The sequence below is a fragment of the Mytilus edulis genome, chromosome 7, assembly GCF_963676685.1.
Source record: "Mytilus edulis chromosome 7, xbMytEdul2.2, whole genome shotgun sequence".
NCBI lineage: Eukaryota > Metazoa > Mollusca > Bivalvia > Mytilida > Mytilidae > Mytilus > Mytilus edulis.
The window spans coordinates 76,909,969-76,934,345 of NC_092350.1; the positions used below are offsets into that span (position 1 = coordinate 76,909,969).

At 33.4% G+C, this 24,377-nt stretch overlaps 1 protein-coding gene across 4 annotated transcripts in view; it reads left to right on the top strand.

Moving 5' to 3' along the window:
• Position 1: 1 nt before the first annotated feature.
• LOC139482255 (uncharacterized) overlaps positions 2 to 24,377 on the top strand; it is a 51,185-nt gene continuing 26,809 nt past the window's right edge. Inside the window, exons 1-9 of one of the 4 annotated variants that reach the window (XM_071265993.1) lie at positions 2 to 107; positions 12,288 to 12,481; positions 12,757 to 12,917; positions 15,807 to 15,961; positions 16,368 to 16,441; positions 16,879 to 17,055; positions 17,486 to 17,603; positions 19,010 to 19,060; positions 21,267 to 21,290. In XM_071265993.1, coding sequence (XP_071122094.1) covers positions 12,311 to 12,481; positions 12,757 to 12,917; positions 15,807 to 15,961; positions 16,368 to 16,441; positions 16,879 to 17,055; positions 17,486 to 17,603; positions 19,010 to 19,060; positions 21,267 to 21,290 — 931 coding nt within the window. In that variant the 5' untranslated portion in view covers positions 2 to 107; positions 12,288 to 12,310. Of the gene's footprint in view, positions 108 to 10,736; positions 11,150 to 12,287; positions 12,482 to 12,756; positions 12,918 to 15,806; positions 15,962 to 16,367; positions 16,442 to 16,878; positions 17,056 to 17,485; positions 17,604 to 19,009; positions 19,061 to 21,266; positions 21,291 to 24,377 lie in introns of those variants that run through there. The other 3 variants (XM_071265991.1, XM_071265994.1, XM_071265992.1) reach the window with 3 other exon arrangements.

The following is a 24,377-nucleotide window of genomic DNA, read 5'->3' on the forward strand; positions in this document are numbered from 1 at the left end:
CAGTAGACTTTAAATGTGTATTTCATCTTGAATAATAGGTAAACTGGTGTTAAACTGATAATCGTAACTGGAATTACGACGATCCAAATATGCGACGGCAGAAATAGGTAAAAATGACACAGAAACTACAATTATAGGTCACCGTACGACCTTCAACAAAAGACTGTTGAATGGAAAATTTTGTTCATTTCGCACAAAACCATAAACGCGCACACACCATTAAAACTTTGAGAGAAATAAAAATATTTCTATTTTCCAGGGGCGGATTTAGGCGGGGGCGTGGCGGGCGTGCGCCCCCCCCCCCTAAAATTTGCAAAGCATGGGTTGTCTCTAGCTCAATAAAGTATCTGAACAGACGACGAAACATAATGTCGTCGCATTGCAATCTGTTTTATCATTCAAAGAAGTATATAAAACAGTAAGTTTAACAGAACCAATGTGATTACTAATATACTGACCTACGGTTTATCTATAAGTTCTATCATAAATATGGTATACTTCAAAGAAAGGTGTCAAACGCGGTACTGCGTTTGATGACACATATCATAGGCTTTAATTGGCAGTTAAAGTAAAACAATTTATAAATTATAAACAATTTCTTTGATAATCGAAACTCCAAAACATCACTAACTCACTTTCCAACGAAGTAGGTGAAAGTTCCCTACCCGCGGTTGGGTTGGGTATTTCATCATTGCACAGCGAAGAAAACAGTCAAGGTAACTGGTTAAATTCTTTCTTAATGAAAGATAGAAATACTGGTTCAAGCGAAAGGTTAGTTTTTATTAATTTGTATCAATATTTAATATATCTGTATCAATATATGTTTCTCACTTAATTGCAACCTGTAAAGTTTGCCGAAGCATGCATAAACGATCAAGGTTCCAACTCGTATTTCCGTATTCCATATAAGATCCCATGAAAATAAAGATCTCATTTTGAATTTAGTGGTTTGCTGTAAAAAAAAAATGTACATAAAAAGTTTGGCACGACCTCCACAATGAAAAATCTATGGCAAAAGTAGACCGTTTTTTTTTAAATCTAATATTGGTCAGTTGAGCTATTGTTGAGTCAATGAATTGAAACTCGCACATTTCTTGTTAATTATGGTGATTGTAGATTGACAGGGGTGGATTTATGCGGTTTTAGCTTGAAACTTTAATTTCTCGCTTATTTTAACACAAAATATTCGCCACGTTTTGCTTGCAATGCAAGATATCTACATTGCACTCTCTTTAGAAGAATATTCCAATAATTTCGATAATTATACCTCAAAAAATTTTTCGCCTCGATCCGCTCGGCAAAATTTTAACATTGCGCCCCCCCTAATCTGAAATCCTGGATCCGCCCCTGTTTTCCACAATAACTGACTCGACAGCTGCTTCGTTGTTCATATCTTTAACAGGTATATATTAACAGGTGATGCATATTGTTGTCAGTTATAAATCGAAAAATATAAGTATCCTAGATATTAACCTGTAAATTGCTTCATATAGTTTTGTTTTGTATAAATGTCATCGTTTAACTAAACATGGCGGTTTTACACCAAAAAAAATACCATTGAAAAGCTGGAAGTAGATATAAGAAGATGTGGTATGAGTGCAAATGAGACACTCTCCATCCAAGTCACAATTTATAAAAGTAAAGGTGTCATACCACCATACACCAATTAAAAGTCCCTATCTGTTCAACCAAATTTTGCAATTTTCACAGCTTTCTAAATATTTTACCTTAAGTTTAACTTCATAGAAACTAGGTATATCCTGAATTGTACAGGTGTCACCTTTCTGCATGCCAATTTTCAACATACATTCAAAATCATATAAGAAAGCAGAGAGCTTCCGAAAGGAGGTACCACTAAAAATAACCCCTGGTTTTCTGGAAATCTTAAATTAGTATACTATGGAGCGCATTAATCCTCAATTTTTAATGCAAACTCATAGACAGGTAAATTTTGGCTCAAAATGGTCTTAATATATTTCTCTTTCAACAAAACTTTCATTTCTGCAAATTTGTTGGTTAGTTTAGGTGAACAATGACATCCAATGCACTATTTTTTGTCCGAGTAGGCCTACTTTCACATACGTTCTAAATTTGAGGGAGTAATTGGTGGTATGACACCTAAACCATTATAGGTCAAAGAACAACTCGGAACCTTGGATCACACCGAACAGTAAGCTATAAAGGGCCACAAAAATTAAAGGGCCACAAAAATTACAATTGCAAAACCATGCAAACGGGAAAACCAACGGTGTAATATATATGTTGTGTACAAGTTATCATTTTGTACAAAAAAATTGTACAAATTATAATTTGTATTTAATTTTACTTTGGACAAATTGTAATTTGTACAAAAAGTGCCTGTAAAAATTACAATTTGTACAATATTTGATGAAAATTCACTTATAACTTGTACAATATTTTATAATATATATTTTGGGGAAAAAGGCATTGATACACACAACAGAATTGCGGTATTGCTCATTAATGACCGCACCGTTCACCATATTTATCAAATACTCTATTAATTCTGTATCTTTCGTTTGAGATGGCATCGGGAATGCAGCACAATATCTTTTGACTTTCACATTTTTACATTTAAAAGTACTGTACCCGCCTATGCATTTACATTAAAGAAACTCCTGACAACCTGATTTTTAAAGGCTGTTTAAATGCGAAAGTTGAAGCCCAAGAACAGTTACTGTGAATAAAATGTGTCTTTCATAGCTTCAATTTAACGACATAAATATCCTGTTCAAATTTATACAGTTTTTCTGATTTGGTAATCAAAATCTCCAGATTCAACAATTACGCCTTAAATATATTGAGGACAGGTTTGGACACGATCATATATTATACTTAGGAATATGTATAATGACATTAACCCCAAACAACAAGTTATGATAGTCACTTGTTGTTTTTTCGGTGAGATATTAGTCTTGGATCTATTGTCCACACAGTGCACACTTCCTTGCAAGAATGATCGGTGTTATAATATCAGTATCGTTCCCAATTTAACTATGAGCCGATTATGCTTGTCCTTGGGGTACACAGACTTGTTCTTTTGTCTATCATTCTGTGTTAGATTTAGAACGTTTTGCACAAATTTCTCCTTGTGATCAACAATGCAATCCATGTTTACACTATTACATCAATTGAGTAAATGACTGAACATGTAAAAGAATGTAAATAATTAGCAACTTATTAAAACAAATGACTCCAAAGTAGTTAGCCGTGGCAGAGTTTAGGAAGAGATAAATGTGAAAGTCAAATGATGCAATTTCTGATGCCAGAATTCAATCAATTGTCCAAACGAATCATAAAGGACAATTTTATATTTTGTAGATAAGATGTACTGTATGGTCATTTAATACCAATTGTGTGTATCAATGCTTTTTTCATCAAAATTCATATTATTTTTGTACAAGTTATAAGCAAGGAGGTTATATTAGAAGGAGAGAGGACGAAAGACGATAATTACACATAAAATGTTACCGACTTTTATGTAAGTGGGTGTTAATTAGTTGAGATCAACTCTGCCACAGAGGGAGATTTTGTCCTAATTACATTCCCGAGTAAGAACGGAAATAAACTGACCGGATATACAATTATTGAAATGTTAATCAGATTTTTTGTGATATTTTTTATTTAAGTAATTAAAAATTAAAATTTTATGTTAAAAGTAAACTTATTACCAATAGAAATAAAACGAATATCCGTCTCATTGCCGTCAATGTTAATATCAACAGTCATAACAGAAAGTCACTTTTACGTTGTTCCCGATAAATTTCTCTATGTTTCAATTGCAAATATTCCTTCCGGTCGTTACCGGTCACAGTAACTAAAGTACTTTGCATATTTGTATATTTTCTATGATTATTACCTTCATATTCTCATAAGCAGAAATTGACAGGTGAAGCGAAAATCTTTGTGTAAAGCAATGTATACGTAGTGTTGAATAAAAATCGGATGAAAATCGCTCACTAACTTTCCTTTAAACCCGGGCCCTCATAACTTTGTCATTTCTTTATCTTTTTTCACCGTAGACAGACGGTTGATTTTGAAATTGCGCGTCAAATCTTTTTCCAAATCATAAACATCATAAACTAAAAATACACCTGAACTTTAATGACCCAGTCACTGATAACAATCACGTGACATATGCCATTTATCCAATAGCCCGAACTACTCGCGGTAACAGCCCGATACATGAGAGGGCCTAGCCTGGGGTCCTGGCTACTGATTAGCTCCGCTACATGTTATCGACGCAGTATGATTGGGCCAGGTTTCCAGGTTACAGAGGGCCATGTCAAGAGCATGGGTGATAGACATGTCGGTTTCTTTATAATTTTATCATTTTTTTCTGAGCGAACTGCTATCCTGGGGATGCTAATTTTGTATCAAGCAGAGTGTTCACTCTCCTTTTAATATAACCTCCTTGTTATAAGCATGGAAGTAATATTTAAAAGGAATAACATCGACTAATTATCATGTATTAACGGCCTGCAGAGCCCTGTACTAAAGTCATATGATTTTATCCAATTATTGTCTCAGCGGTAAGACCCCTTTGGTTACTATCTGTGATACCGCGGTTGTAAAATGGCATCTGGAATTTCTTATCAGTCACGTGATTTTATCGAGTCCGGTAATTATAAAGTACCTGTGTGAAATCCGATGTTTATTAATAAGAAGGTGGCGCTGTATCATATAAAACCTGCACCTTCAGAAAGAAGTCGTATGATGTAAAAAAACTTGAAAAACGGCCGAGAATTGTTCAAACTACAGCAGTTTAGCATGGAAAATTGTATATAATTTAGCATATTTTTGCTTTTTACCGTTTGTTTTAAACTGTTTTAAAAGTATTTTCCGGTTAAAAGCGGATCCCGAGTTAAACAGTTAAATACCGATGAATCGATCAGGTTTCACATGATGTTTAACAAAATAATGTAGGCAAATCTAGACACAATTTTTTTTACTGTTGAAATGTGCAAAGTTTATCGAGATTGAAAAAAGGATAGTTACTTTCAAGTATTAAATTCAAGTTATGTATATGTAATAAATGTCATTACATTATTGAAACTGGACAACTAAAAAGCTTGTTTCTGAATCCTTAATATTATTTCATTGTATAATATGTTTAATGTTGATTTATCTGAATAAATATTGTTTAAACTAACTAAAAAGTGGATAAAATTTTCGTAAATATATATATTTTTTTTACAAATATTTATTGTGGAATGCACATTAATATATAAAATTATAACAAACCGACGAAATAGGCTCTGTCTTGCGGCAAATTCACTTTTACACAAATTAGTTTATGTATCAAGAACTTAAATTGAAGGATAGAACCGTTTAGAATTGTGAATATTTTAATTGACTAATACACGAAAGACTTAGATTTTTCGTATTTTTTCATCATCTTCTTAACTTACGGAAATGGTTTTTTTTAACTGTCTGTAAATATTAAAATTGAAAATGACCCAGCCTTGTTCTCCAATTTCGTATGTGATAGCTGTCGGTTTAAACTATTAAGATCAAACTAACCAAAAATAGGAAAAAAATGGACTAAAATAAAAATTTAACGAATGACTCTATTCGGCAGGGTACATCAATGGAATGTAACGAATGGACTATTCGGGTTACTTCGCACGTATATACGACAAAATCTTGTCTGTTCGTAATTCTCCGTGAACACGAAAATGACCTCTAAGTGTCAGTGATTTGATCGATCAGATGCGGAGAATCAACTTCCATGCCAGATATTGAACCAATTAACGAGTTATCGAAAGATGGGCGGTAACGCAGATGAAACCTTTGAAGTGACGACGATGTTATTCCTTTCAATATTACTTCCATGTTATAAGTGAATTTTCGTCAAAAATTGTACAACTTGTAATTTGTACAGGCACTTTTTGTACAAATTTTTACAAAATGATAACTTGTACACAACATATATATATATATATATATATATAACTCGTCTAAACATCAACCCAACAATGTTAGATCTGTAAATTTGCTTTTGCAAATTTTTGGTTCTTCCCTCGCCGGGATTCGAACCCATGCTACTGTGATATCATGACACCAAATCGCCTGCACTGCAGCCGTCCCGCTAGACCACACGACCACCTGGGCTCTCAAAAAAAGAGCTTTCGGTGGGCATGTGTTACCTTTCCACGTCAGTTTTAATCTAGCGGCGTACTACAGTACATGATATATAAGGCATGAAGATGTTATTGTTACAGATCAGCTAAATTATCTATAGTAAAGGATCCTACAAATTAATGTAAGATACAGTCACAGAAAATAATTATATTCATAAGTACGTCTGAGTCAGTGACAACCCTACAACAGATATATCCATCGGATCGCCATCAATGATGGTGATACATGGCTGTGTACATAATGTATATACAACTCGTCTAAACATCAACCCAACAATGTTAGATCTGTAAATTTGCTTTCGCAAATTTTTGGTTCTTCCCTCGCCGGGATTCGAACCCATGCTACTGTGATATCATGACACCAAATCGCCTGCACTGCAGCCGTCCCGCTAGACCACACGACCACCTGGGCTCTCAAAAAAAGAGCTTTCGGTGGGCATGTGTTACCTTTCCACGTCAGTTTTAATCTAGCGGCGTACTACAGTACATGATATATAAGGCATGAAGATGTTATTGTTACAGATCAGCAAAATTATCTATAGTAAAGGATCCTACAAATTAATGTAAGATACAGTCACAGAAAATAATTATATTCATAAGTACGTCTGAGTCAGTGACAACCCTACAACAGATGTATCCATCGGATCGCCATCAATGATGGTGATACGTGGCTGTGTACATAATGTATATACAACTCGTCTAAACATCAACCCAACAATGTTAGATCTGTAAATTATATATATATATATATATATAAAAAGATAAACGAGAAACACTTATTGACCACATCAACAAACGACAGCTACTGAACATCAGATTCCTGACTTAGGACAGGTGCAAACAATTGCAGCTGGTTTAAGACACATTTATTATTTCTCAGTTACTATTATCCGATAATGAAATTACGATTATCAAACGAGAAAAATGCCATCGAGTTACGATTATCATCCCGATTTTTTCGACGAAAATTTTCTGAGCGCTTAAGCAATTGTAGAGTAACTCTTGACAACATCGAACTTCATTGTAGAAAAGTGACCGATAAGGTTTTACCTATTTCTGCCGTCGCCATATTGGGATCGTCGTAATTCCAGTTACGATTATCAGTTTAACACCAGCGAATATGTCATTCTATGTATTCTTTATATTTATCGACTTACATAATTGAACTTGAAATTTTCAATACTAACAGTCTGCACCTACTGTTTCAATAACACAGACAGGTAAAATGTAAGCGGTTGTTTAAATTAACTTTCTGTATTATATGTTTGTATTTTGTTTTGCTTGACCCATGCATATGGGTGTATTTTGCACTCAGATTTTTGCAATTAAAGTTATTATTTAAAGTATAAATCCAAAGCTATAAAGTAATGAGTTTATTTGATATAAGGAGACAACTAAAATTAAAAGATCTTAAATTCATGATAACGATTAAAAAAACAATTGAGAATGGAAACCGAGCATGTGTCGAAGAGATCACAACCTGAACAAGGAGCAAAAAAAAACCAGCCGCAGCTTCAACACAGCGAGACCATATACAAAATGTGAACTAGTTCAATGAAAATGGACACCAAACTCTAAAACTTATGAATGAACTAAAATCTAAAAACATACAACACTAACAAAGGCAAGAGGCTCCTGACGTGGGACTGGCACAAACATGCGTGGGGTTAAACATGTTTTGTGAGATCTCAACACTTCTCTTATACATCTAGCCAATGAAGCATAAACAAACACACAGCAAATCGCACAGTTAAACTCAGTATAAAAGAAGCCCGAGTCCGATGTCAGAAAAGGTAGCAAAAGAAACAAAATGACAATGATACTGTTACATAACTTCACAAGGGACTATAATAGCAGTTACTGACATACCAGATCCACACCTCAAATAAACTGATTGAAAGATTGTGCCTTTATCTATCCCTTTATTTTTCACTCAAAAATAGTAAAAAGCAAATGCAATTTATACTAATTACATGAGAATGTAATTTATGATAATTACATGAGAATGTAATTTATGATAATTACATGAGATGAATGTTTCATTATAATACGTTCGTTATTCTGATAATTGGCTAACTGCAATCTCGCGTTATTCCTTAATCAATCTTTCGCCTGGTAAAATTCGACCGAGTCTGTCACGACTGCGTTCCGATTCTACCGAATGTAATCCGACAGAGATCAGACAGTGATCAGACAGCTAGCAGTGACCGGACGCTGACGGAAGTTACCCGTTCGAAAACTGTCTGCATACTCGGGATGATCAGGTACTATCGAAACGTAATACTAGTACTATCACGGTCCGCTCTATCGCGTTTCAAACGGCTTTGTCTGGTCTCAGTCGTATTGTATTCTGTAATTGTCGGGACTCTGACGTGGGTATCATTGACGAATTTTGTATTAATAACGGGACTGTTCCGGAACTGTTTCGGAAAAAAACGGTTCGCAATCGACAAGATCTGGATGCAATCTTGACTCAATCGGTAGAAAAACAGCAATGAAAAATTTCTCCAGATCATTCCCGTTCCACAGGACACCGTCCAGAATACACAGAACATTGTTAAGATTTTGATCCGATACAGCAGAATCTGTCACGACATAGGCACGAGTGTAATCCGACTAGACAAAATCGGCTGAGTTTCCCCGAATGTTACGTGACGCAACTAACTGTCGGGGTGCTTCGCCGAACTATTCAGACCCTTCCCGACCCGTATGATTCTATTACGAACTTAAACCACTGCGTTCAGACAATGATAGGACATTCCAGATAATTGAGGATAGTAATCCGACTTTTTCACTTTTCGTGTCGTATCGCTGTCTGATCTCAAACGGGATCAATAATCGGCAATGTGTGAACCCCGCATTACACAATAAAATTTATCATTCATGATAACACGATTTCCCACAATAAAGTGCACAGGTAAATCAAATAAAAACTTAATAAAAATCATTTTTTCATGATCCTAGCTAAAAAATGTAATCATAAGTGTATTGAATGCTTTTTTTTGTAACTTCATAGAGTCGTAAAAGCGTTGACCGTGCGCACATTTTTAGAATGAAGCGCGTAAAATGTACTTCGGTCAACGCTTTTACGCCCCAATGAACGGTTGCAAAAAGAAGCATTCAATTCTTAAATGCTCTGCAACAACAAAAAATAAAAATCGTTGTAGTGAGTGTATATCAGACATATCAGACAATTTCAGTTAAACAACTAAGAATGTTTAAACCCATTTTTACCATGTTTTCATGATGTTGGATATGTTTGAGACCAATTACACGGGAAAAGTAACTCAAACTGTATTTAAATACATTCATTTTATTCGTTCCGTTTGCTTATACAGTCTGACGTTTGATTTTGTCAGTTTTTAATGGACTTCTTCTTTTTGAATTTACTTTAGAGTTACGTATTGTTTTTAATATCTTTTGTGCGGAGTGTACTGAAGTGTGCTTTTCTCCAATCGGTCCTGGACATCCGGTGACTATGTTGAACGCATCTATCCCATAGAGATACAGGATAGATACAGTTAAGTCGGCCTCATATCTTGACTTACATCTAGAAATTGACAATGATAGTCGGTTGAAAACAAAACTTTACGACAAACGAGATGATTTCAGCATCCCAGTTGTGAACTTTCCAATGCAGCAATATTCCAGCAGCGCCTGCATACGGAGTTTATATCTCCCAATTGATTCCATATTCCCTCGCTTGTATTTCTTATCATGATTTCCTTAATAGAGGGTTGCACTTCACAAGGAAGCTATTAAACCATGAGTTCCAAATGGTGAAGTTGAAATCATCCCTTCGTAAATTTTACGGACGCCATCACGAGTTGTTTGACCGTTATGGAGTAACCGTTTCGCAGATGATATCAGGGGGTCTCATTGGGGGGGGGGGGGGTTCCGATCCCGGATCCGGCTTACTGTTTTGTCGGATTCCCGTATCCCGCTTACACTATTTACGCAAGCAATTCTCATTTTTTTGTCATTTCCCGGGTCCCGCTAGACCTCATTCCCCGTTTTCATGACACAATAACTTGACTTTCAGTCTTTAGTTTTCTATGTTGCTTCTTGTAAACTATTATTTGTCTGTTTGCCTTTTTCATTTTTAGCCATGGTTTTGTCAGTTTATTTTCGATTTATGAGTTTGACTGTTCCTCTGGTATCTTCGCCCCTCTTTTTTCTAATCCTTTTCAATACTGCAATTGCCAGTTCTTGTTCTTATTTATAATTTTCTCATCAGTAGTCAACACTGCTGAAGTTTTGTTTTAATTTATATTTCCCTTCTAAATGTGCATATGATGCATCAAATTAATACCATATAATTGGTATTACAACTGTGTTGGTCAATGTTACTGATGGTGGAGTGCAAGTTCACGAGGATCATTATTTTGACCAGTACCAAATACTGTGTGAGCACCAATAATGATTGTTTTACTGATGTCCATATCGTGCATCAAATCATGTATAATTCGTTTATCTAAATGTAACGAAATTCCTACTGCAGTTTAATCATCAAACACTGTAACACTATTGCATAAGTGAGTTTTTGTCAAGCATTACTATCTCGTATATCTTGAATTCCCGTATGATATGTTTTTGAAACCGAAACGTAATTTAACATTTCTATCTAATGTTTTATTCGACTGAAATCTGTTTAAAATGTGATTCTCATGTTGCAACATCGATTGTTATTATAGCACTGAATAATTTCTAGATTTGATAGATTTTATTCAAGAGATCAATTGCAGTTTTACTGCTACAGTTACAGACTTGGAAAATGAAAATAACTGTTCAAAATAAATTTACAAATAACGTGAAATATAAAGCGACGGGAAATCACAAAATTATTATAAAAAGAGCTTGAATTGTGGATAATGAAATTGTAATATATATTTTTTCTGCATACAGAAAATATTGTTACACTCTCGGAATGAAAAGGAAAATTATATTATTGTGTTTATTGTGGAAATATTCGGACGTTGTGTCAGGTAATTTTTTTTATGCTCAAATTATGCTTTAATAGTATTTTGTTTTATAATTTCGACCTTTGATAAGAGCCAATTAGTAAAGGAAATGTTCTAAATGCGTGTTAGGGGACGATTTTTCAATCATTTTGAGTATTTATTTGCTATAAAAAGGACGAATATTAAAATTATTTAAATGTAAAACATTTGAACTACCTAAGTTTTTGTCCTGTTAATTTTTCATTTAAAAAAAAACATAAATAAAGGGCGTATGAAAGGCTTTAAAAAACCAATATTCATAAAACTTTATTTTAGGGAAGAATAAATTAGGAAATTTGAAATATTTTAATGACACCTAAAAATATTCTAAACATTTTACTTTATAACTCGAAAGCGAGAAACAAAAAAAAAGTTTAAAAACTGAGGCCTTTGTTAGTCTTGTATCTTAAAGAAAAATCTTAGTTCATTTATATGTTAAGAAGATTATGACGTCTATTTTCACTGAACTGGTAAACACCTTTGAATAGGGGCCATCTAAAACTCCGGATATGAGACTTGTTGTGTAAAAAAGACCCACTGGTGGCTTCTGCTCTTTAGTCGGGCTGTTGTCTCTTTCCCTACATTCACCATATTTCCATTCTCTATTTTATAACTGAAGTTTATTTCTATGCCGTATGAAGTTTCATTATAACTTTCAATAAGACAGCTATCTATGAACATGGTTGCGTTCGATGGTTCACAAAAAGCAATTATCAACTTTATCAAAAGCTCTTACTATTGTCTAAATTGGATAAACTTGCAGTTTATATCCTCAGCAATATTGCTCATCATTCTAGAAAATAATCTTGATAGATGATAGAACCTATATTTTTTGTCATTCATATTTTGATAGCTTTGCAAACATTTCGTTTTCCTCATATAAATTATTCCATGTGAAATCAAAAGATATATTTTTCTCGTCAATGTTAAAATGTTTCAAATACTTGTGTCTTATAATAACCCACCAAGCTATCTTTTATTACATGATTTTTAATGAAGTGTGCAATATTCATTGATCTTAAAAGATGTTATTAATGAAAATATTGTTTTTTTTGGCAGCAGACACACTCAATTTCGTTATGCATGTTATGACGGAAGAAATTGTTTTTAATTTTTATTTCAGAAGTCAATAAAATTTATAACTTGATGGTGCTGAATGAAGAAACAAATACAAATATGGAAGACTACTGGGAGTCTGGTTATAGTGACAATGATCCGAATGGCGATAAACATTTGAGCTCAGTATATGATGTTATAGCTCATGGGAATTTCAGAAGTGCTCTGGTTGATGACTGGTTTCTGGAGCCACCACATGAGGTAATTGATACCCGAACAATGACGACTTTGCTTCAAAAAATTTCATTGTACAAATTAAGTCATTTCTTTATTCTATCAAGCATGACTTCTACTAAGAACGATTTTTTTATCATGTAACGTAAGAGTAATGTTAATTTCAATTATGATTACAATTCCTGACAGGGTTTGGGATTCAACTCTAACGGAGCATTTCAACTTAAGTCATATGAATATTTCATGGTGCGGAAATTATTGTTGTTAATTCGAAGAACCTTGATTTTATTGTTTTTTATTAGGTTGCCCTGTTACTGTTTAATGGTGTTGGCGATTTACATTTTTGGATGATTTTTAATACAGTAAATTCATCAGACGTGTTTCAGTCATGGATGATACCGGAGAGACTTCTTGCTACTTCTTCTCCTGTCATTTCATCCAGTCACACCAGTATAAAATGGAAGTAAGTATTATTAAATATAATCTCCGATCTCAGCTTATTTTCGTAAGAATTAAATAAACTCATTATAAATACCAGGATTGAAATTTTATATTTACACCAGACGCGCGTTTCGTCTACAAAAGACTCACCAGTGACTCTCGAATCAAAAAGTGTTAAAAAGACCAAATAAAGTACTAAGTTGAAGATCATTGAGGGTAAAAAAATCCTAAAAGTGTTGCCAAATACAGCTAAGGTAATCTATTCCTGAGGTAGAACAGCCTTAGTATTTTTTAAAATTCAAAGTTCAACAAACAGTTAATTTATGATTATGAACATATCAACGTTTATGATTTCAGCTTTCCAATTGGGAACTTTCCATTTCTAAGTAGCAACATTCCAGCAGCACCTGCATACGGGGTATATATCTCCCAATTGATACGATATTCCCGTGCTTGTATTTCCTATCATGATTTTCTTGATAGAGGGTTGCTGCTCACAAGGAAGCTATTAAACCAAGAGTTCCAAATGGTGAAGTTGAAATCATCCCTTCGTAAATTTTACGGACGCCATCACGAGTTGGTTGACCGTTATGGAATAACCGCATCACAAATGATATCGGATATGTTCCTTACGTCGTAACTACAATCCCCTTCCCTTTCCTGAATGTGACCTACCGAATTAGACTATTTACCGGATTTGTTATCACATAAGCAACACGACGGGTGCCGCATGTGGAGCAGGATCTGCTTACCCTTCCGGAGCACCTGAGATCACCCCTAATTTTTTGTGGGGTTCGTGTTGTTTATTCTTTAGTTTTCTATGTTGTGTCATGTGTACTATTGTTTTTCTGTTTGTCTTTTTCATTTTTAGCCATGGCCTTGTCAGTTTGTTTTAGATTTATGAGTTTGACTGTCCCTTTGGTATCTTTCGTCCCTCTTTTATTCAAGTCAACACAAAAGTGCTGGTGATACCCTCTGGGAATTACAGCAGTGGCATCGACCCAGTGGTTGTAAATAAACTTATCATAGATACCATGATTGAAATTTTATATTTACGCCAGAAGGACTTGACTTTTGTGAAATGGACCTAGCAAGTTATGAAGAAAAAATGTCAACTGGACAATAATTTGTATTCAAAATAAGATAATAAATTACCATCATTGTGGGTCTCATTGGGGTCTAAGCGTGATGCGGGATTGCCGAGTTTTCGTAAGCGTGAAACGTGAAAGTCAAATTATTGTGTCGTAAAAAACGGGAAATGAGGTCTTGCGGGACCAGGGAAATGACAAAAAAATGAGAATTGCTTACGTACATAGTGTAAGCGGGATACGGGAATCTGACAAAACAGTAAGCGGGATCCGGGATCGGATCCCCCCAATGAGACCCCATCATTGTTTGGTATTGTCTGAAGATCTCAACACTGGATGCAGAGGTTTGATGCCTAATTGAATAATATATAAGCAAAACGAGCGTAGGTAGAGACGACACCGAATACAGAAATCATATATTTAATGGCATGACTAATGAGTTATTTTTTGCCAAAAATTTAAACAAAGAAACGTTTATTTTTAAAGTTAACTGGTTAAAAAATTTTGATTTTTTTTTTAAATACTAAGGCTTTTCTACCTCAGGCATAGACTACCCTAGCTGTATTTGGCAAAACTTTTAGAAATTTTGGTCCTCAATGCTCTTCAACTTCATACTTTATTTGGCCCTTTTAAACTTTTTTGGATTCGAGCGTCACTGATGAGCCTTTTGTAGACGAAACGCGCGTCTGGCGTATATACGAAATTTAGTCCTGGTATTTATGATGAGTTTATGTCCATGCATACTTCTTATTCTTTGTCCGGGTTTTGCTTGACTTGTTGTCAACCAGCGCTTTAATGTTTGTACCAGAGACAAAAATTGAATAGTAAAAATACCGAACTACAAGGAAAATTCAAAATCAAAGTGTAAAAATCAAATGGATGAAGGTTTTTAAAAAATGAACATGACGCATCACTGAAGAGATAGCAATCATCAATCGTCGAAATTCACATCATGTGTTGTAAAAACATTTCCGTGTAAGTTATAACTGACAGAAATAGTTATCAATGATATATACCAGGCTTATAACTTAATACGCCAAAACGCGCGTTTCATCTACATAAGACTCATCAGTGACGCTCAGTTTACAAAAAGTTAGAAAGCCAAACAAGTATAAAGTTGAAGAGCATTGAGGACCCAAAATTCCAAAAAGTTGTGCCAAATACGTCTTAGGTAATATATGCCTGGGATAAAAAAAATCCTCCGTATTTTGAATAATTCATACTTTTGCATACAGTAAATTTATAAAAATGACCATATACAAACAGCGATTTCAATTTGGAGTAAAGTTATTTTGAAATACTTTCTAATTTTTTTCCCATCTGGTTTGCACACAAAAACCGCCAACAGTGTATTTTGCTTAAATAAACAAAAAATTATGTAGTCCCCAGTATAATATGATTAGATACAGAAAGTTACTAAAATATTGACGATTGTTTTATAAAAAGATAAAAGTGCACTGACAAATATGGAATATTCTAATTGTTTTGGATAAAAATATCACTTCATGACTTTCGAACGTCCCGAAGCACTTTTTGGGTTTTATCTTTATCAGAAATGCTGAAACCAAAACTTAAACAAATAAAGCCAAAACATGTTAACAAAGATAGCAACGTTAGAAGTTATATGACAAAGAGTTGCATAGAAAGAATAGCCAAATTCAGCTAAGGTCAACTCTACCTGAGGAAGTCAGAACATTAGCCTTTTACTTATCAATATCGTAATTTATCAACTTAATTTTTTTTAAATATATGTTTACATTTTATGTCAGTAAGGATACAGTTTGAACGAAACACGTAGCTTCGTAACTAAATGTTATTTTCAGTATTCCTGGTTACCAGTTTGTCATGTGTCCTTTGTTACCGACGCCTACAGGCTGGTTTGCGGTCACTGATAGAAATATAAGAAACAATAGCAACAGTTTACGTCCCTACTTTGTTATTCCAATGAATGCGTCAGATTCGTTCACTGCTTTATCAGGTATGACATTGATTCTGTTTCGTATTAGATCAGTTTTACTGTAGAATGAATTGTAGTAAGAACTTTTAAAATAGTTCATTCGAACATCTCAACATCTAAACGAAAACGCAGCTTTAGCTCGCTCTTTATAAGGATTTTTATAATGGTAGATATCTTGTATAAAGACAGGAGATTGTCATGGTTGTTTTCTTATTTGTTCTAAATGAACGAGGAACGGATTTATAATTTTCTTCGACGTCTTTGTTCTACTCCGAGGCAAAAGACCAGTAAGCCAATAAATATTGCTTTTAATGGTCTTTACCATCTGAAATGATTTTGATTTTAGTTGTCTAACTTGTTTTGATACGAGCACAAATGATATGTTTTGAAGATTGTTTTCCAATACTGTGTGAACATCTTGTTTTAGAAAACCAAAATGCTGGACCATATCAAACTGTTTTGATTAAATCATTTCAATATTCCGGAGTGAAGACGGTTGAGGTAAGTTTGGTCTTATGAAATATAATAAACGTTCATATTGAATTTTGTATTGACATATACTTTCAAATTGGTATCAAACACCATTGTTCTACAGTATACACATCATCTATATAAAAAAATATCTTTTACAATCAAATAAGTACCGGCTTATACTCATGATACTATTACACATGCTTAAAACTTTGTCATTGAAGTTTATCCAATACCTTTTTTTATTCACAACATAAAACTAAAGGCGTTTAAAAGTACTGAACGCCAAACATGATCTGTTAAAATTGATCATAATTTGTACTGAAATTTGTATGACTTGAGAGTTTTTTACTCTTTTTTATGAAAAGATCGCCGGATTTCGCTAATTGTTTAAATTATACAAGTAAACCATACATTTCAAAATTCTAGTCGGTATCTATTTATCCACATTTACCATTTATTTACAGATTGATTTGGTTTTACATTTTGGTCCCGGTCCTGTCTATATCAGCGAAATCGAAGTAACAAACATAGCAACCACAATTTATTCAGCAAGAGAAGACTTTACATTAGAATACAGTATTGACGATTGTTCACTACAGAAGAGAGTTGAATATAGTAACTTAACAGATAGGAACGTAACGGTAAGGACTCTTAAATTTTATTTTATAGTATGTAAGATAGTTTTTTGTTGACAAATATGATTCAATAGTAGCATTATATTAAAAACTAAAAAATATGAACGGACTAGATTTTAAAACTAGAAAAAAACAATTATGCTTGTGGCTAGGTTTGGTACCAATTGGTCCAGCAGTTTTAGTGGATACGTTACTTGTTACTAAATATGGACGACGGACGACGGACGCCAAACAATGAGATAAGTTTTCTTGACTCTTTGGGTAAGTTGACATAAGCATAGATCAGACCCATACGTGTTTATAACTGGATAACAATGCATGATAGTTATGTATTGAACTACTAAAACGAGATTAAATTATAACCAATAAAGACATTATTCAAATTTATAGAACTAACTGTTTATCGGTTAAATAAATAAGCTTTAATGTTTTGCAGATTTTTAAAACAAGTGTTATAAATAGGATAGAAACGGTACTCGTTAGATGTCTTTGGATAACGTTCGAAAGAAAAATGTGGAGTTTAACTGTAAACATATACGCTCCGAGTCCAGAAGGTAAGTCTCTCTCTCTCTCTCTCTCTCTCTCTCTCTCTCTCTCTCTCTCTCTCTCTCTCTCTCTCTCTCTCTCTCTCTCTCTCTCTCTCTCTCATAGTTAACACTCTGATTCTGACTGTTCATGCATTGTTTTTGGGTTGTTTTGTTTTGTGTGTGTGTGTGGTGGTGGGGGTTAGGGGTAAAGTAATATAATCACTTTTCTGTTTGAGATATACATAGCAATGTATATATATTACTGAACCAAGCATAATTCAACCGATTGCGGCAGGCTAATCTCTTTATTAATGAAGAGTAGCAATCCACACAGTAGCAGGTATCATACCTCAATGAGTCTTCAGATCAGCACGCTAGATGGCATCTGTAAACAACGTTGTGTTTTTGAGTAGTGTGCCAAATGTAGCCGGTGGTCTTTGTTCTTACTAGAAAATTACATGATCACCTCTGGAACTCAAAGCCGAAATCTCTGTGTTCGTAGTAAGCGCACTAATGGACAGAGCCAAAAAGCTCCAATAGTTTAACCAAAAGCAATCGGGTATACATCTACTAATTATGAGTAGTTTAGAGAGTTAAGGTAACCCGGATTTTTCCAAACCATCATTGTAAAGTAAAATTACAAAAAATATCGACCTCCAAGAAAAATTCAAAACGAAAAGAGTGGCAATGATCTGACTCTGCAGGGTTTAATATAATGCATCAAAATTCAGATATAAAATCATTAACTCATGATGAAGTACAATGTTAACGGGCACGATTGATGCTTTTTTGGGGGGAGGCGGGGATGTATTGATTCTAGCAAGACAAACGTTCCGCAGCTATCATATTATTGCAAGAAAGAAATTCAACCTGAAATTAATACTCTTGCTACATAAATTGTCAAAAGACCCAAATTTCAACCAAAGTTTTAGAACTGGATTTTCCCCCTGTGCTGGATGCCAAAGTTACAAAAGTGTCCTTGAAGACATATTATATTGCAGGGCTTTACACATTTTTGACGAAGCCTCTATTTCATCAGCAATAAAAATTGGCTTCCAGAGTTTTGGGGCTACTTCCTTTAGATATGATTCCAAAGTTATGAAAGAACATACATCAAAATGAGTCTTACGTAGACGAAAGGCGCGGCTGTCGCAAATATAAAAATTCGATCCTGGTATCTATGATGAGTCAAAATACAACAAAAGGGATAATTTTAGTTGTCATATTTTTAACTTTCCTTTGGTTATATCTACAATCCAGCACACCAATAATCTGTTTTGGCCATAGTTATCAAAGAACAATTAATTTAATGTGCTGAATTATTTAGCTAAAATGTTGTACATATAAAATTATCTATCACTGTTAAACATGTTAAATGTAGACTTGTCGTGAAAAAGGTTTTTAATAAAGTAATTGATGTAACTTAATTTCAGACGATTTTCTGACCTTTCCTATTGTATTAATCCGAGGATTTTGGTACACAGGTAAGTAATTGTTATATTTGGTTTTTGGGGTCATCTTACGTATATTATTGCCATTTGATATTTTAAAATAAATATTGTATTGACAGAATTACGCAACACTATTTCTTGGTTCCTGTGAAAAACCGAAATAATGAAATTACTCACAATACAAGTAAGTAATCATTCGGAAATGTTTGAAATTTGACCAATTTGTTGTGGGGGAAATCCTCGGGTTTTTGTTTTAAGATTTAAAATGTTTTGTCAATTCTCTAGTGTAAACAATGAGTTTCCATCAGAGAATATATATGGTTTTAGATCCAGTAATCTAATAAACACCAGACAAAACCAAATTGATGAACACAATGTTTGTGTTGGTTAAATTAGAGAGTAGTTATTCTTCAAGGTTATGATAATGATAGTTGGTAGTTCCGTTCGTCAATGCAAATTTTGACATATCAATGTAGTATACAAACTTCTCATCAATATGATGCCACTTCTATCTACTTTTCTTTAAACATAAACTAAAGGTGTTTTGTGTTTGAAATGCTATAAATAAGGATAACCGATCACAAAAGTGTAGTCATTTGTTAGGATGCTATAAATAAGGATAACCGATCACAAAAGTTTAGGCATTTGTTAGGATGTTTAAATAAGGATAACCGATCATAAAAGTGTAGGCATTTGTTAGGATGTTTAAATACGGATAACCGATCACAAAAGTGTAGGCATTTTAAATAAGGATAACCGATCACAAAAGTGTAGGCATTTGTTAGGATGTTTAAACGTTTTATGCCTAAACTAGGTCACAATGAGATGTTTATCGTTTCTAGTGATTGGATAATGCTTATCATTTAAGATCAGTTCTAAAATCATATACTTATCTATAATACTAAAATAACGAGGTCCAATTTGTCAGCCGTCATCGGGTAAAAACGACAAATCAAAGAATTCAACTTTGATGAGACTGTCATTAAAGTGAGAGGGTTAGCGCTATAGAACCAGGTTTAATCCACCATTTTCTACATTTGAAAATGCCTGTACCAAGTCAGGAATATGACAGTTTTTGTCCATTCGTTTTTTATGCGTTTTGTTATTTGATTTTGCCATGTGATTATGGATTTTCCAAATTGATCTTCCTCTAAGTTCAGTATGTTTGTGATTTTACTTTTTTTATATATAGCTTATATAGGATAATGGTGTAGATTAAAAATTACACCACTCCAGACCCTTTTGTTTTCCACATAATTAATATTGCCAATAATTAACAAGTTCCGGGTCGAATCCGAATCCGATACCGATATCAATAGTATATTCATCTGTTACCTATTATCTTATCTGTACGTTCCGCATCTGACAGGCACACCACCAAAGTTTAACTGGGTATTTAGGATTTTGCTATCACAGGGTTGACACTACTAAATTCAATCATTGTCAAATTATTCCCTATTGTAATATTTTAATCAGTAAGACTTTCGTATATAACAATACGAATGCTAAATATCTGGACTTAAAATAAGGCGTATAAGTACAGTTTTCAATTTGTTAGCGAGCATGAGGTAAAACAGCAAATCAAAGATTTCAACTTTATTTATAACTAATCAGGAACATATATTGTTAGATATACTGTTCCCATAGTACAATGCTGCTTTTAAATAAAATAAAAAAATACTCTATTCCAATACCTTTTGATTTCCAACTAATAAATATTACCAATAATTGATAAGTTCCAGGTCGACAGGTACAGAGGCGGATTTAGGGGGGGGGGGGGGCGGGGGGGATCGGTCCCGCTCCTTTTTGGGAAAAAATGTGGTTGCTTATATAGGGATATTGAAGCGTGACTGGAGCGGGCCCCCTCTTAGGCAGTCAGTGGGCCTCCACTTATGGAAATTTCTGGATCCGCCACTGGGGTTCACACAGAAAGAGTTTGAAAGCAGAGAAAACGGTGTATCTTATAATCGACATGACTTTATCAGATGACAATACCAATACTAAATAAGGCTTACGCATAGTTATATACTTTAATTTAGTCACGGACCCGCGATATCACGGGTATGTTCTAGTATAACCTATTTTGTTCATTTGGCATTCACAATTGTGCTTTTACACAGTTCAAAGATTTATTATCAATCTAATTATTGTTTTAATGACTTGTGCTTGAATATATAATTTATTAAAAGGTTAGGTCTTTTAGACTTTTAGATAACGCTCACTTCTTTACATTCTGTAGGTAAAGTTATGTTGCTTTATTATAGTAAGTATTATATAAAGTAATCATATATGACCATAGTAAAAGGTAGTACGTAGAACTCACTGAACACAAGATAAAAACTACTTGACTTTCTCGCACTTATTGCAATCATAATTCTTACAAATCATATACAATTGACATATGATTAATCCGAACCTTCTTACATCTCTTTTTCATGTTATGGTATTTGTACCGACTTGTTTTCTTTAATTATATGTATTATATTGGAGTAAGTCTATCTTACACAATCATCAGTCATGTAAAAGCTGTACTAGAAAACATGAGAAATTAATTAAATAGTAAATAACGGCTTTGAAAATTGATATGAAAGCTTTCAAATTCTTGGTGGATTCTTATTTCTTGAATGCCTAATAACTTTATATTTTATTAATTCTTTATCTTTTCAAAACTATAATTTGATATTTCTTGAGTTTTTTGCTCCATCTTGATTATAAATCTCGATTTACTAATATTAGAAAGAATCAAAACAAAAAATGGATTTGTTTGTTTATTTCTACATAACCAACTTAACAATGATAAAGTGTAATGACACTTGACTTGTATATTGTTGATTGAGTCGTTGAGGTAACTGCTGTGTATTATATACACAGTCTATATGACGTATGAAGATGATGATGTTGATGATGACGATGATAATGATTTTTTTGTTATAATAACTGCACATCTGTAGATTTCTAACTAGCCATTATGCGTTAAATGGCCATCGCATATCAGCGAACGGACCATCACACTTCGGCATTGACCATCGCACTTCAGCATGATTTCGCACATAAGCATCCCAATCGCACCTCCGAGTCCTTCATGTATATATAGTATATTCAAAATGATAATTTATGTTCACATGTTATATTTCTTTATGTATTTGATTGACAGCTCATTCATTCAAAATAAGTGAAATACTTCTATGATAAACTGGAATCCGCTTGTATTTAATGATTTGCTCAAACAAATTGTAGTAGTCCGTCGAGATCCAGCAAATATCTATGAATGAATAAAAATAACTTTTAGAAATAATTTAAACATCGTAAATTCGAATTTTAACCCACTACAAAATTAGGATTCTAGTAAACCTGTCATTCTACTTTTGTTATTGCTACTAGTAATAAACATATGAATACGGTGTCCCTATGTTAACCTATTAATCTTTTAATTAGAAATCAGTTCAATTTTACTGTAATTTCACATGAAATCATTGAAGGTTTATTGAATCTGTAAAACTTGATAACAGCTTTTCAATGATCGATTTGCGCTACTTTACATGGATTGAATTATGTTTTGTCATGTACGGTGCGTTATGAATTGTTTTCGATTGTTACAATTAAATTCAACAGGGAAATAAAATGTTTTAGCAACTTTACCTGACCATATAGGAAAATAGGTATTAGTCGGATCTTAACACGTACTTGTGATTTGGTTAAAACCGGTTTTGTTCAAAATATACGAAGAAATGTCGAAATGTTCATGACTTAATTAAATCCGTATTTCGGTAGGATGGTGCAAGCATACGATTTTTATTGCGTCTTACACTTTGAGAAGCGAATAATCTTCAACTACTTTATTCAAATACTGTGTAAAAACGTTAATTTTGAGCTATGAAAGTCAAGTGGCTCGAGTATTTTTCTGAGGAAGTTTAAAAAAATTGCAAAGAAATATATTTACATTGGGTTAGCTTTCATTAGTCTTAACTATCTATAGATTAACAACTTTTGGTTATATTTATAATTTATAATCATCATTGAAGGTGGGGGACGATTTCGCAGATAATTAATTAAATTGATGTGCCATTTGTATGCAAGAGTGACATTTCGTTGTATTATGTGCCAATTCGAAAAAGTTATGCGAGTATTCTCTCCCCTTAACAGGTTCATTATTTTATAATTAAGTTTAGGTTTCTGATATAATTTTGAATAATTACAAAATGTATCAATTCAATATATTTCAGTTTGTGTTATTGGGGTATCAAAAACATTGATGTACGAATATAATTTCATAAATTTGAAACGTTTAAAATGATTACATACCAATATAAAGAACCGTTCATCATTTTTGAAAAAGACTATGAACGAAAGTCGATTTATTTATCTTCCCTTGGTGACAGATTGATTGGAAATGAACCAGCGTAATATAATGGTAATCACAGAGAGGGACCAGCAAGCAATTTTTAATTGTAGCTTATTCAACGTTAAAACAGTTTTCCACTATAAACGAATGCTACTTTATACAAATATAAGGACTTTGTTAGCTAAATCTACAAATTTTATTAGATGTTATGATTTTTTATTGCAATAGATTAATATGCTAAATGTTTCTATTGTTGTTATCAAATTTAATCAATGTATATGAACGTATCAAAATCTGCTACAGATCGCACTATATGTTTATATCATTCGTATAATTGTTTAAAAGTTTATCGAGCTGAAGTAGCAATGTATCGGTTAAAACATGTTGCTAATTGTTTAAATAAAACAGTTTGCATTTTTATACACAATCATTAAATTCGGAAAAAAGGTCAAAAGTAGAAAGTTTGTATTAAACATCACTATATACGACTGATAATTACGGAAGCGTATTAGCGCCACACAATTGTTTCTTCTTCCTATTTTTGCGTTATAAAGCAAACCTTTGTTTTTATCTTATTTCTTATTTAAAATTCAAAGAAAATAGCAGTTATTAATGGAGGAGGCTGTATATATTAAAATTTATCACCTTTGTAGTCATTGCAAAGTAAAATGCTTGAATAATTAGAACATATCATTGACTAATAATGAGCAGAATAATATAAGATGTGGTATGAGCGCTGGAGGAGGCTGTATATATTAAAATTTATCACCTTTGTAGTCATTGCAAAGTAAAATGCTTGAATAGTTAGAACATATCATTGACTAATAATGAGCAGAATAATATAAGAAGATGTGATATGAGCGCTGGAGGAGGCTGTATATATTAAAATTTATCACATTTGTAGTCATTGCAAAGTAAAATGCTTGAATAATTAGAACATATCATTGACTAATAATGAGCAGAATAATATAAGAAGATGTGGTATGAGCGCTGGAGGAGACCGTATAT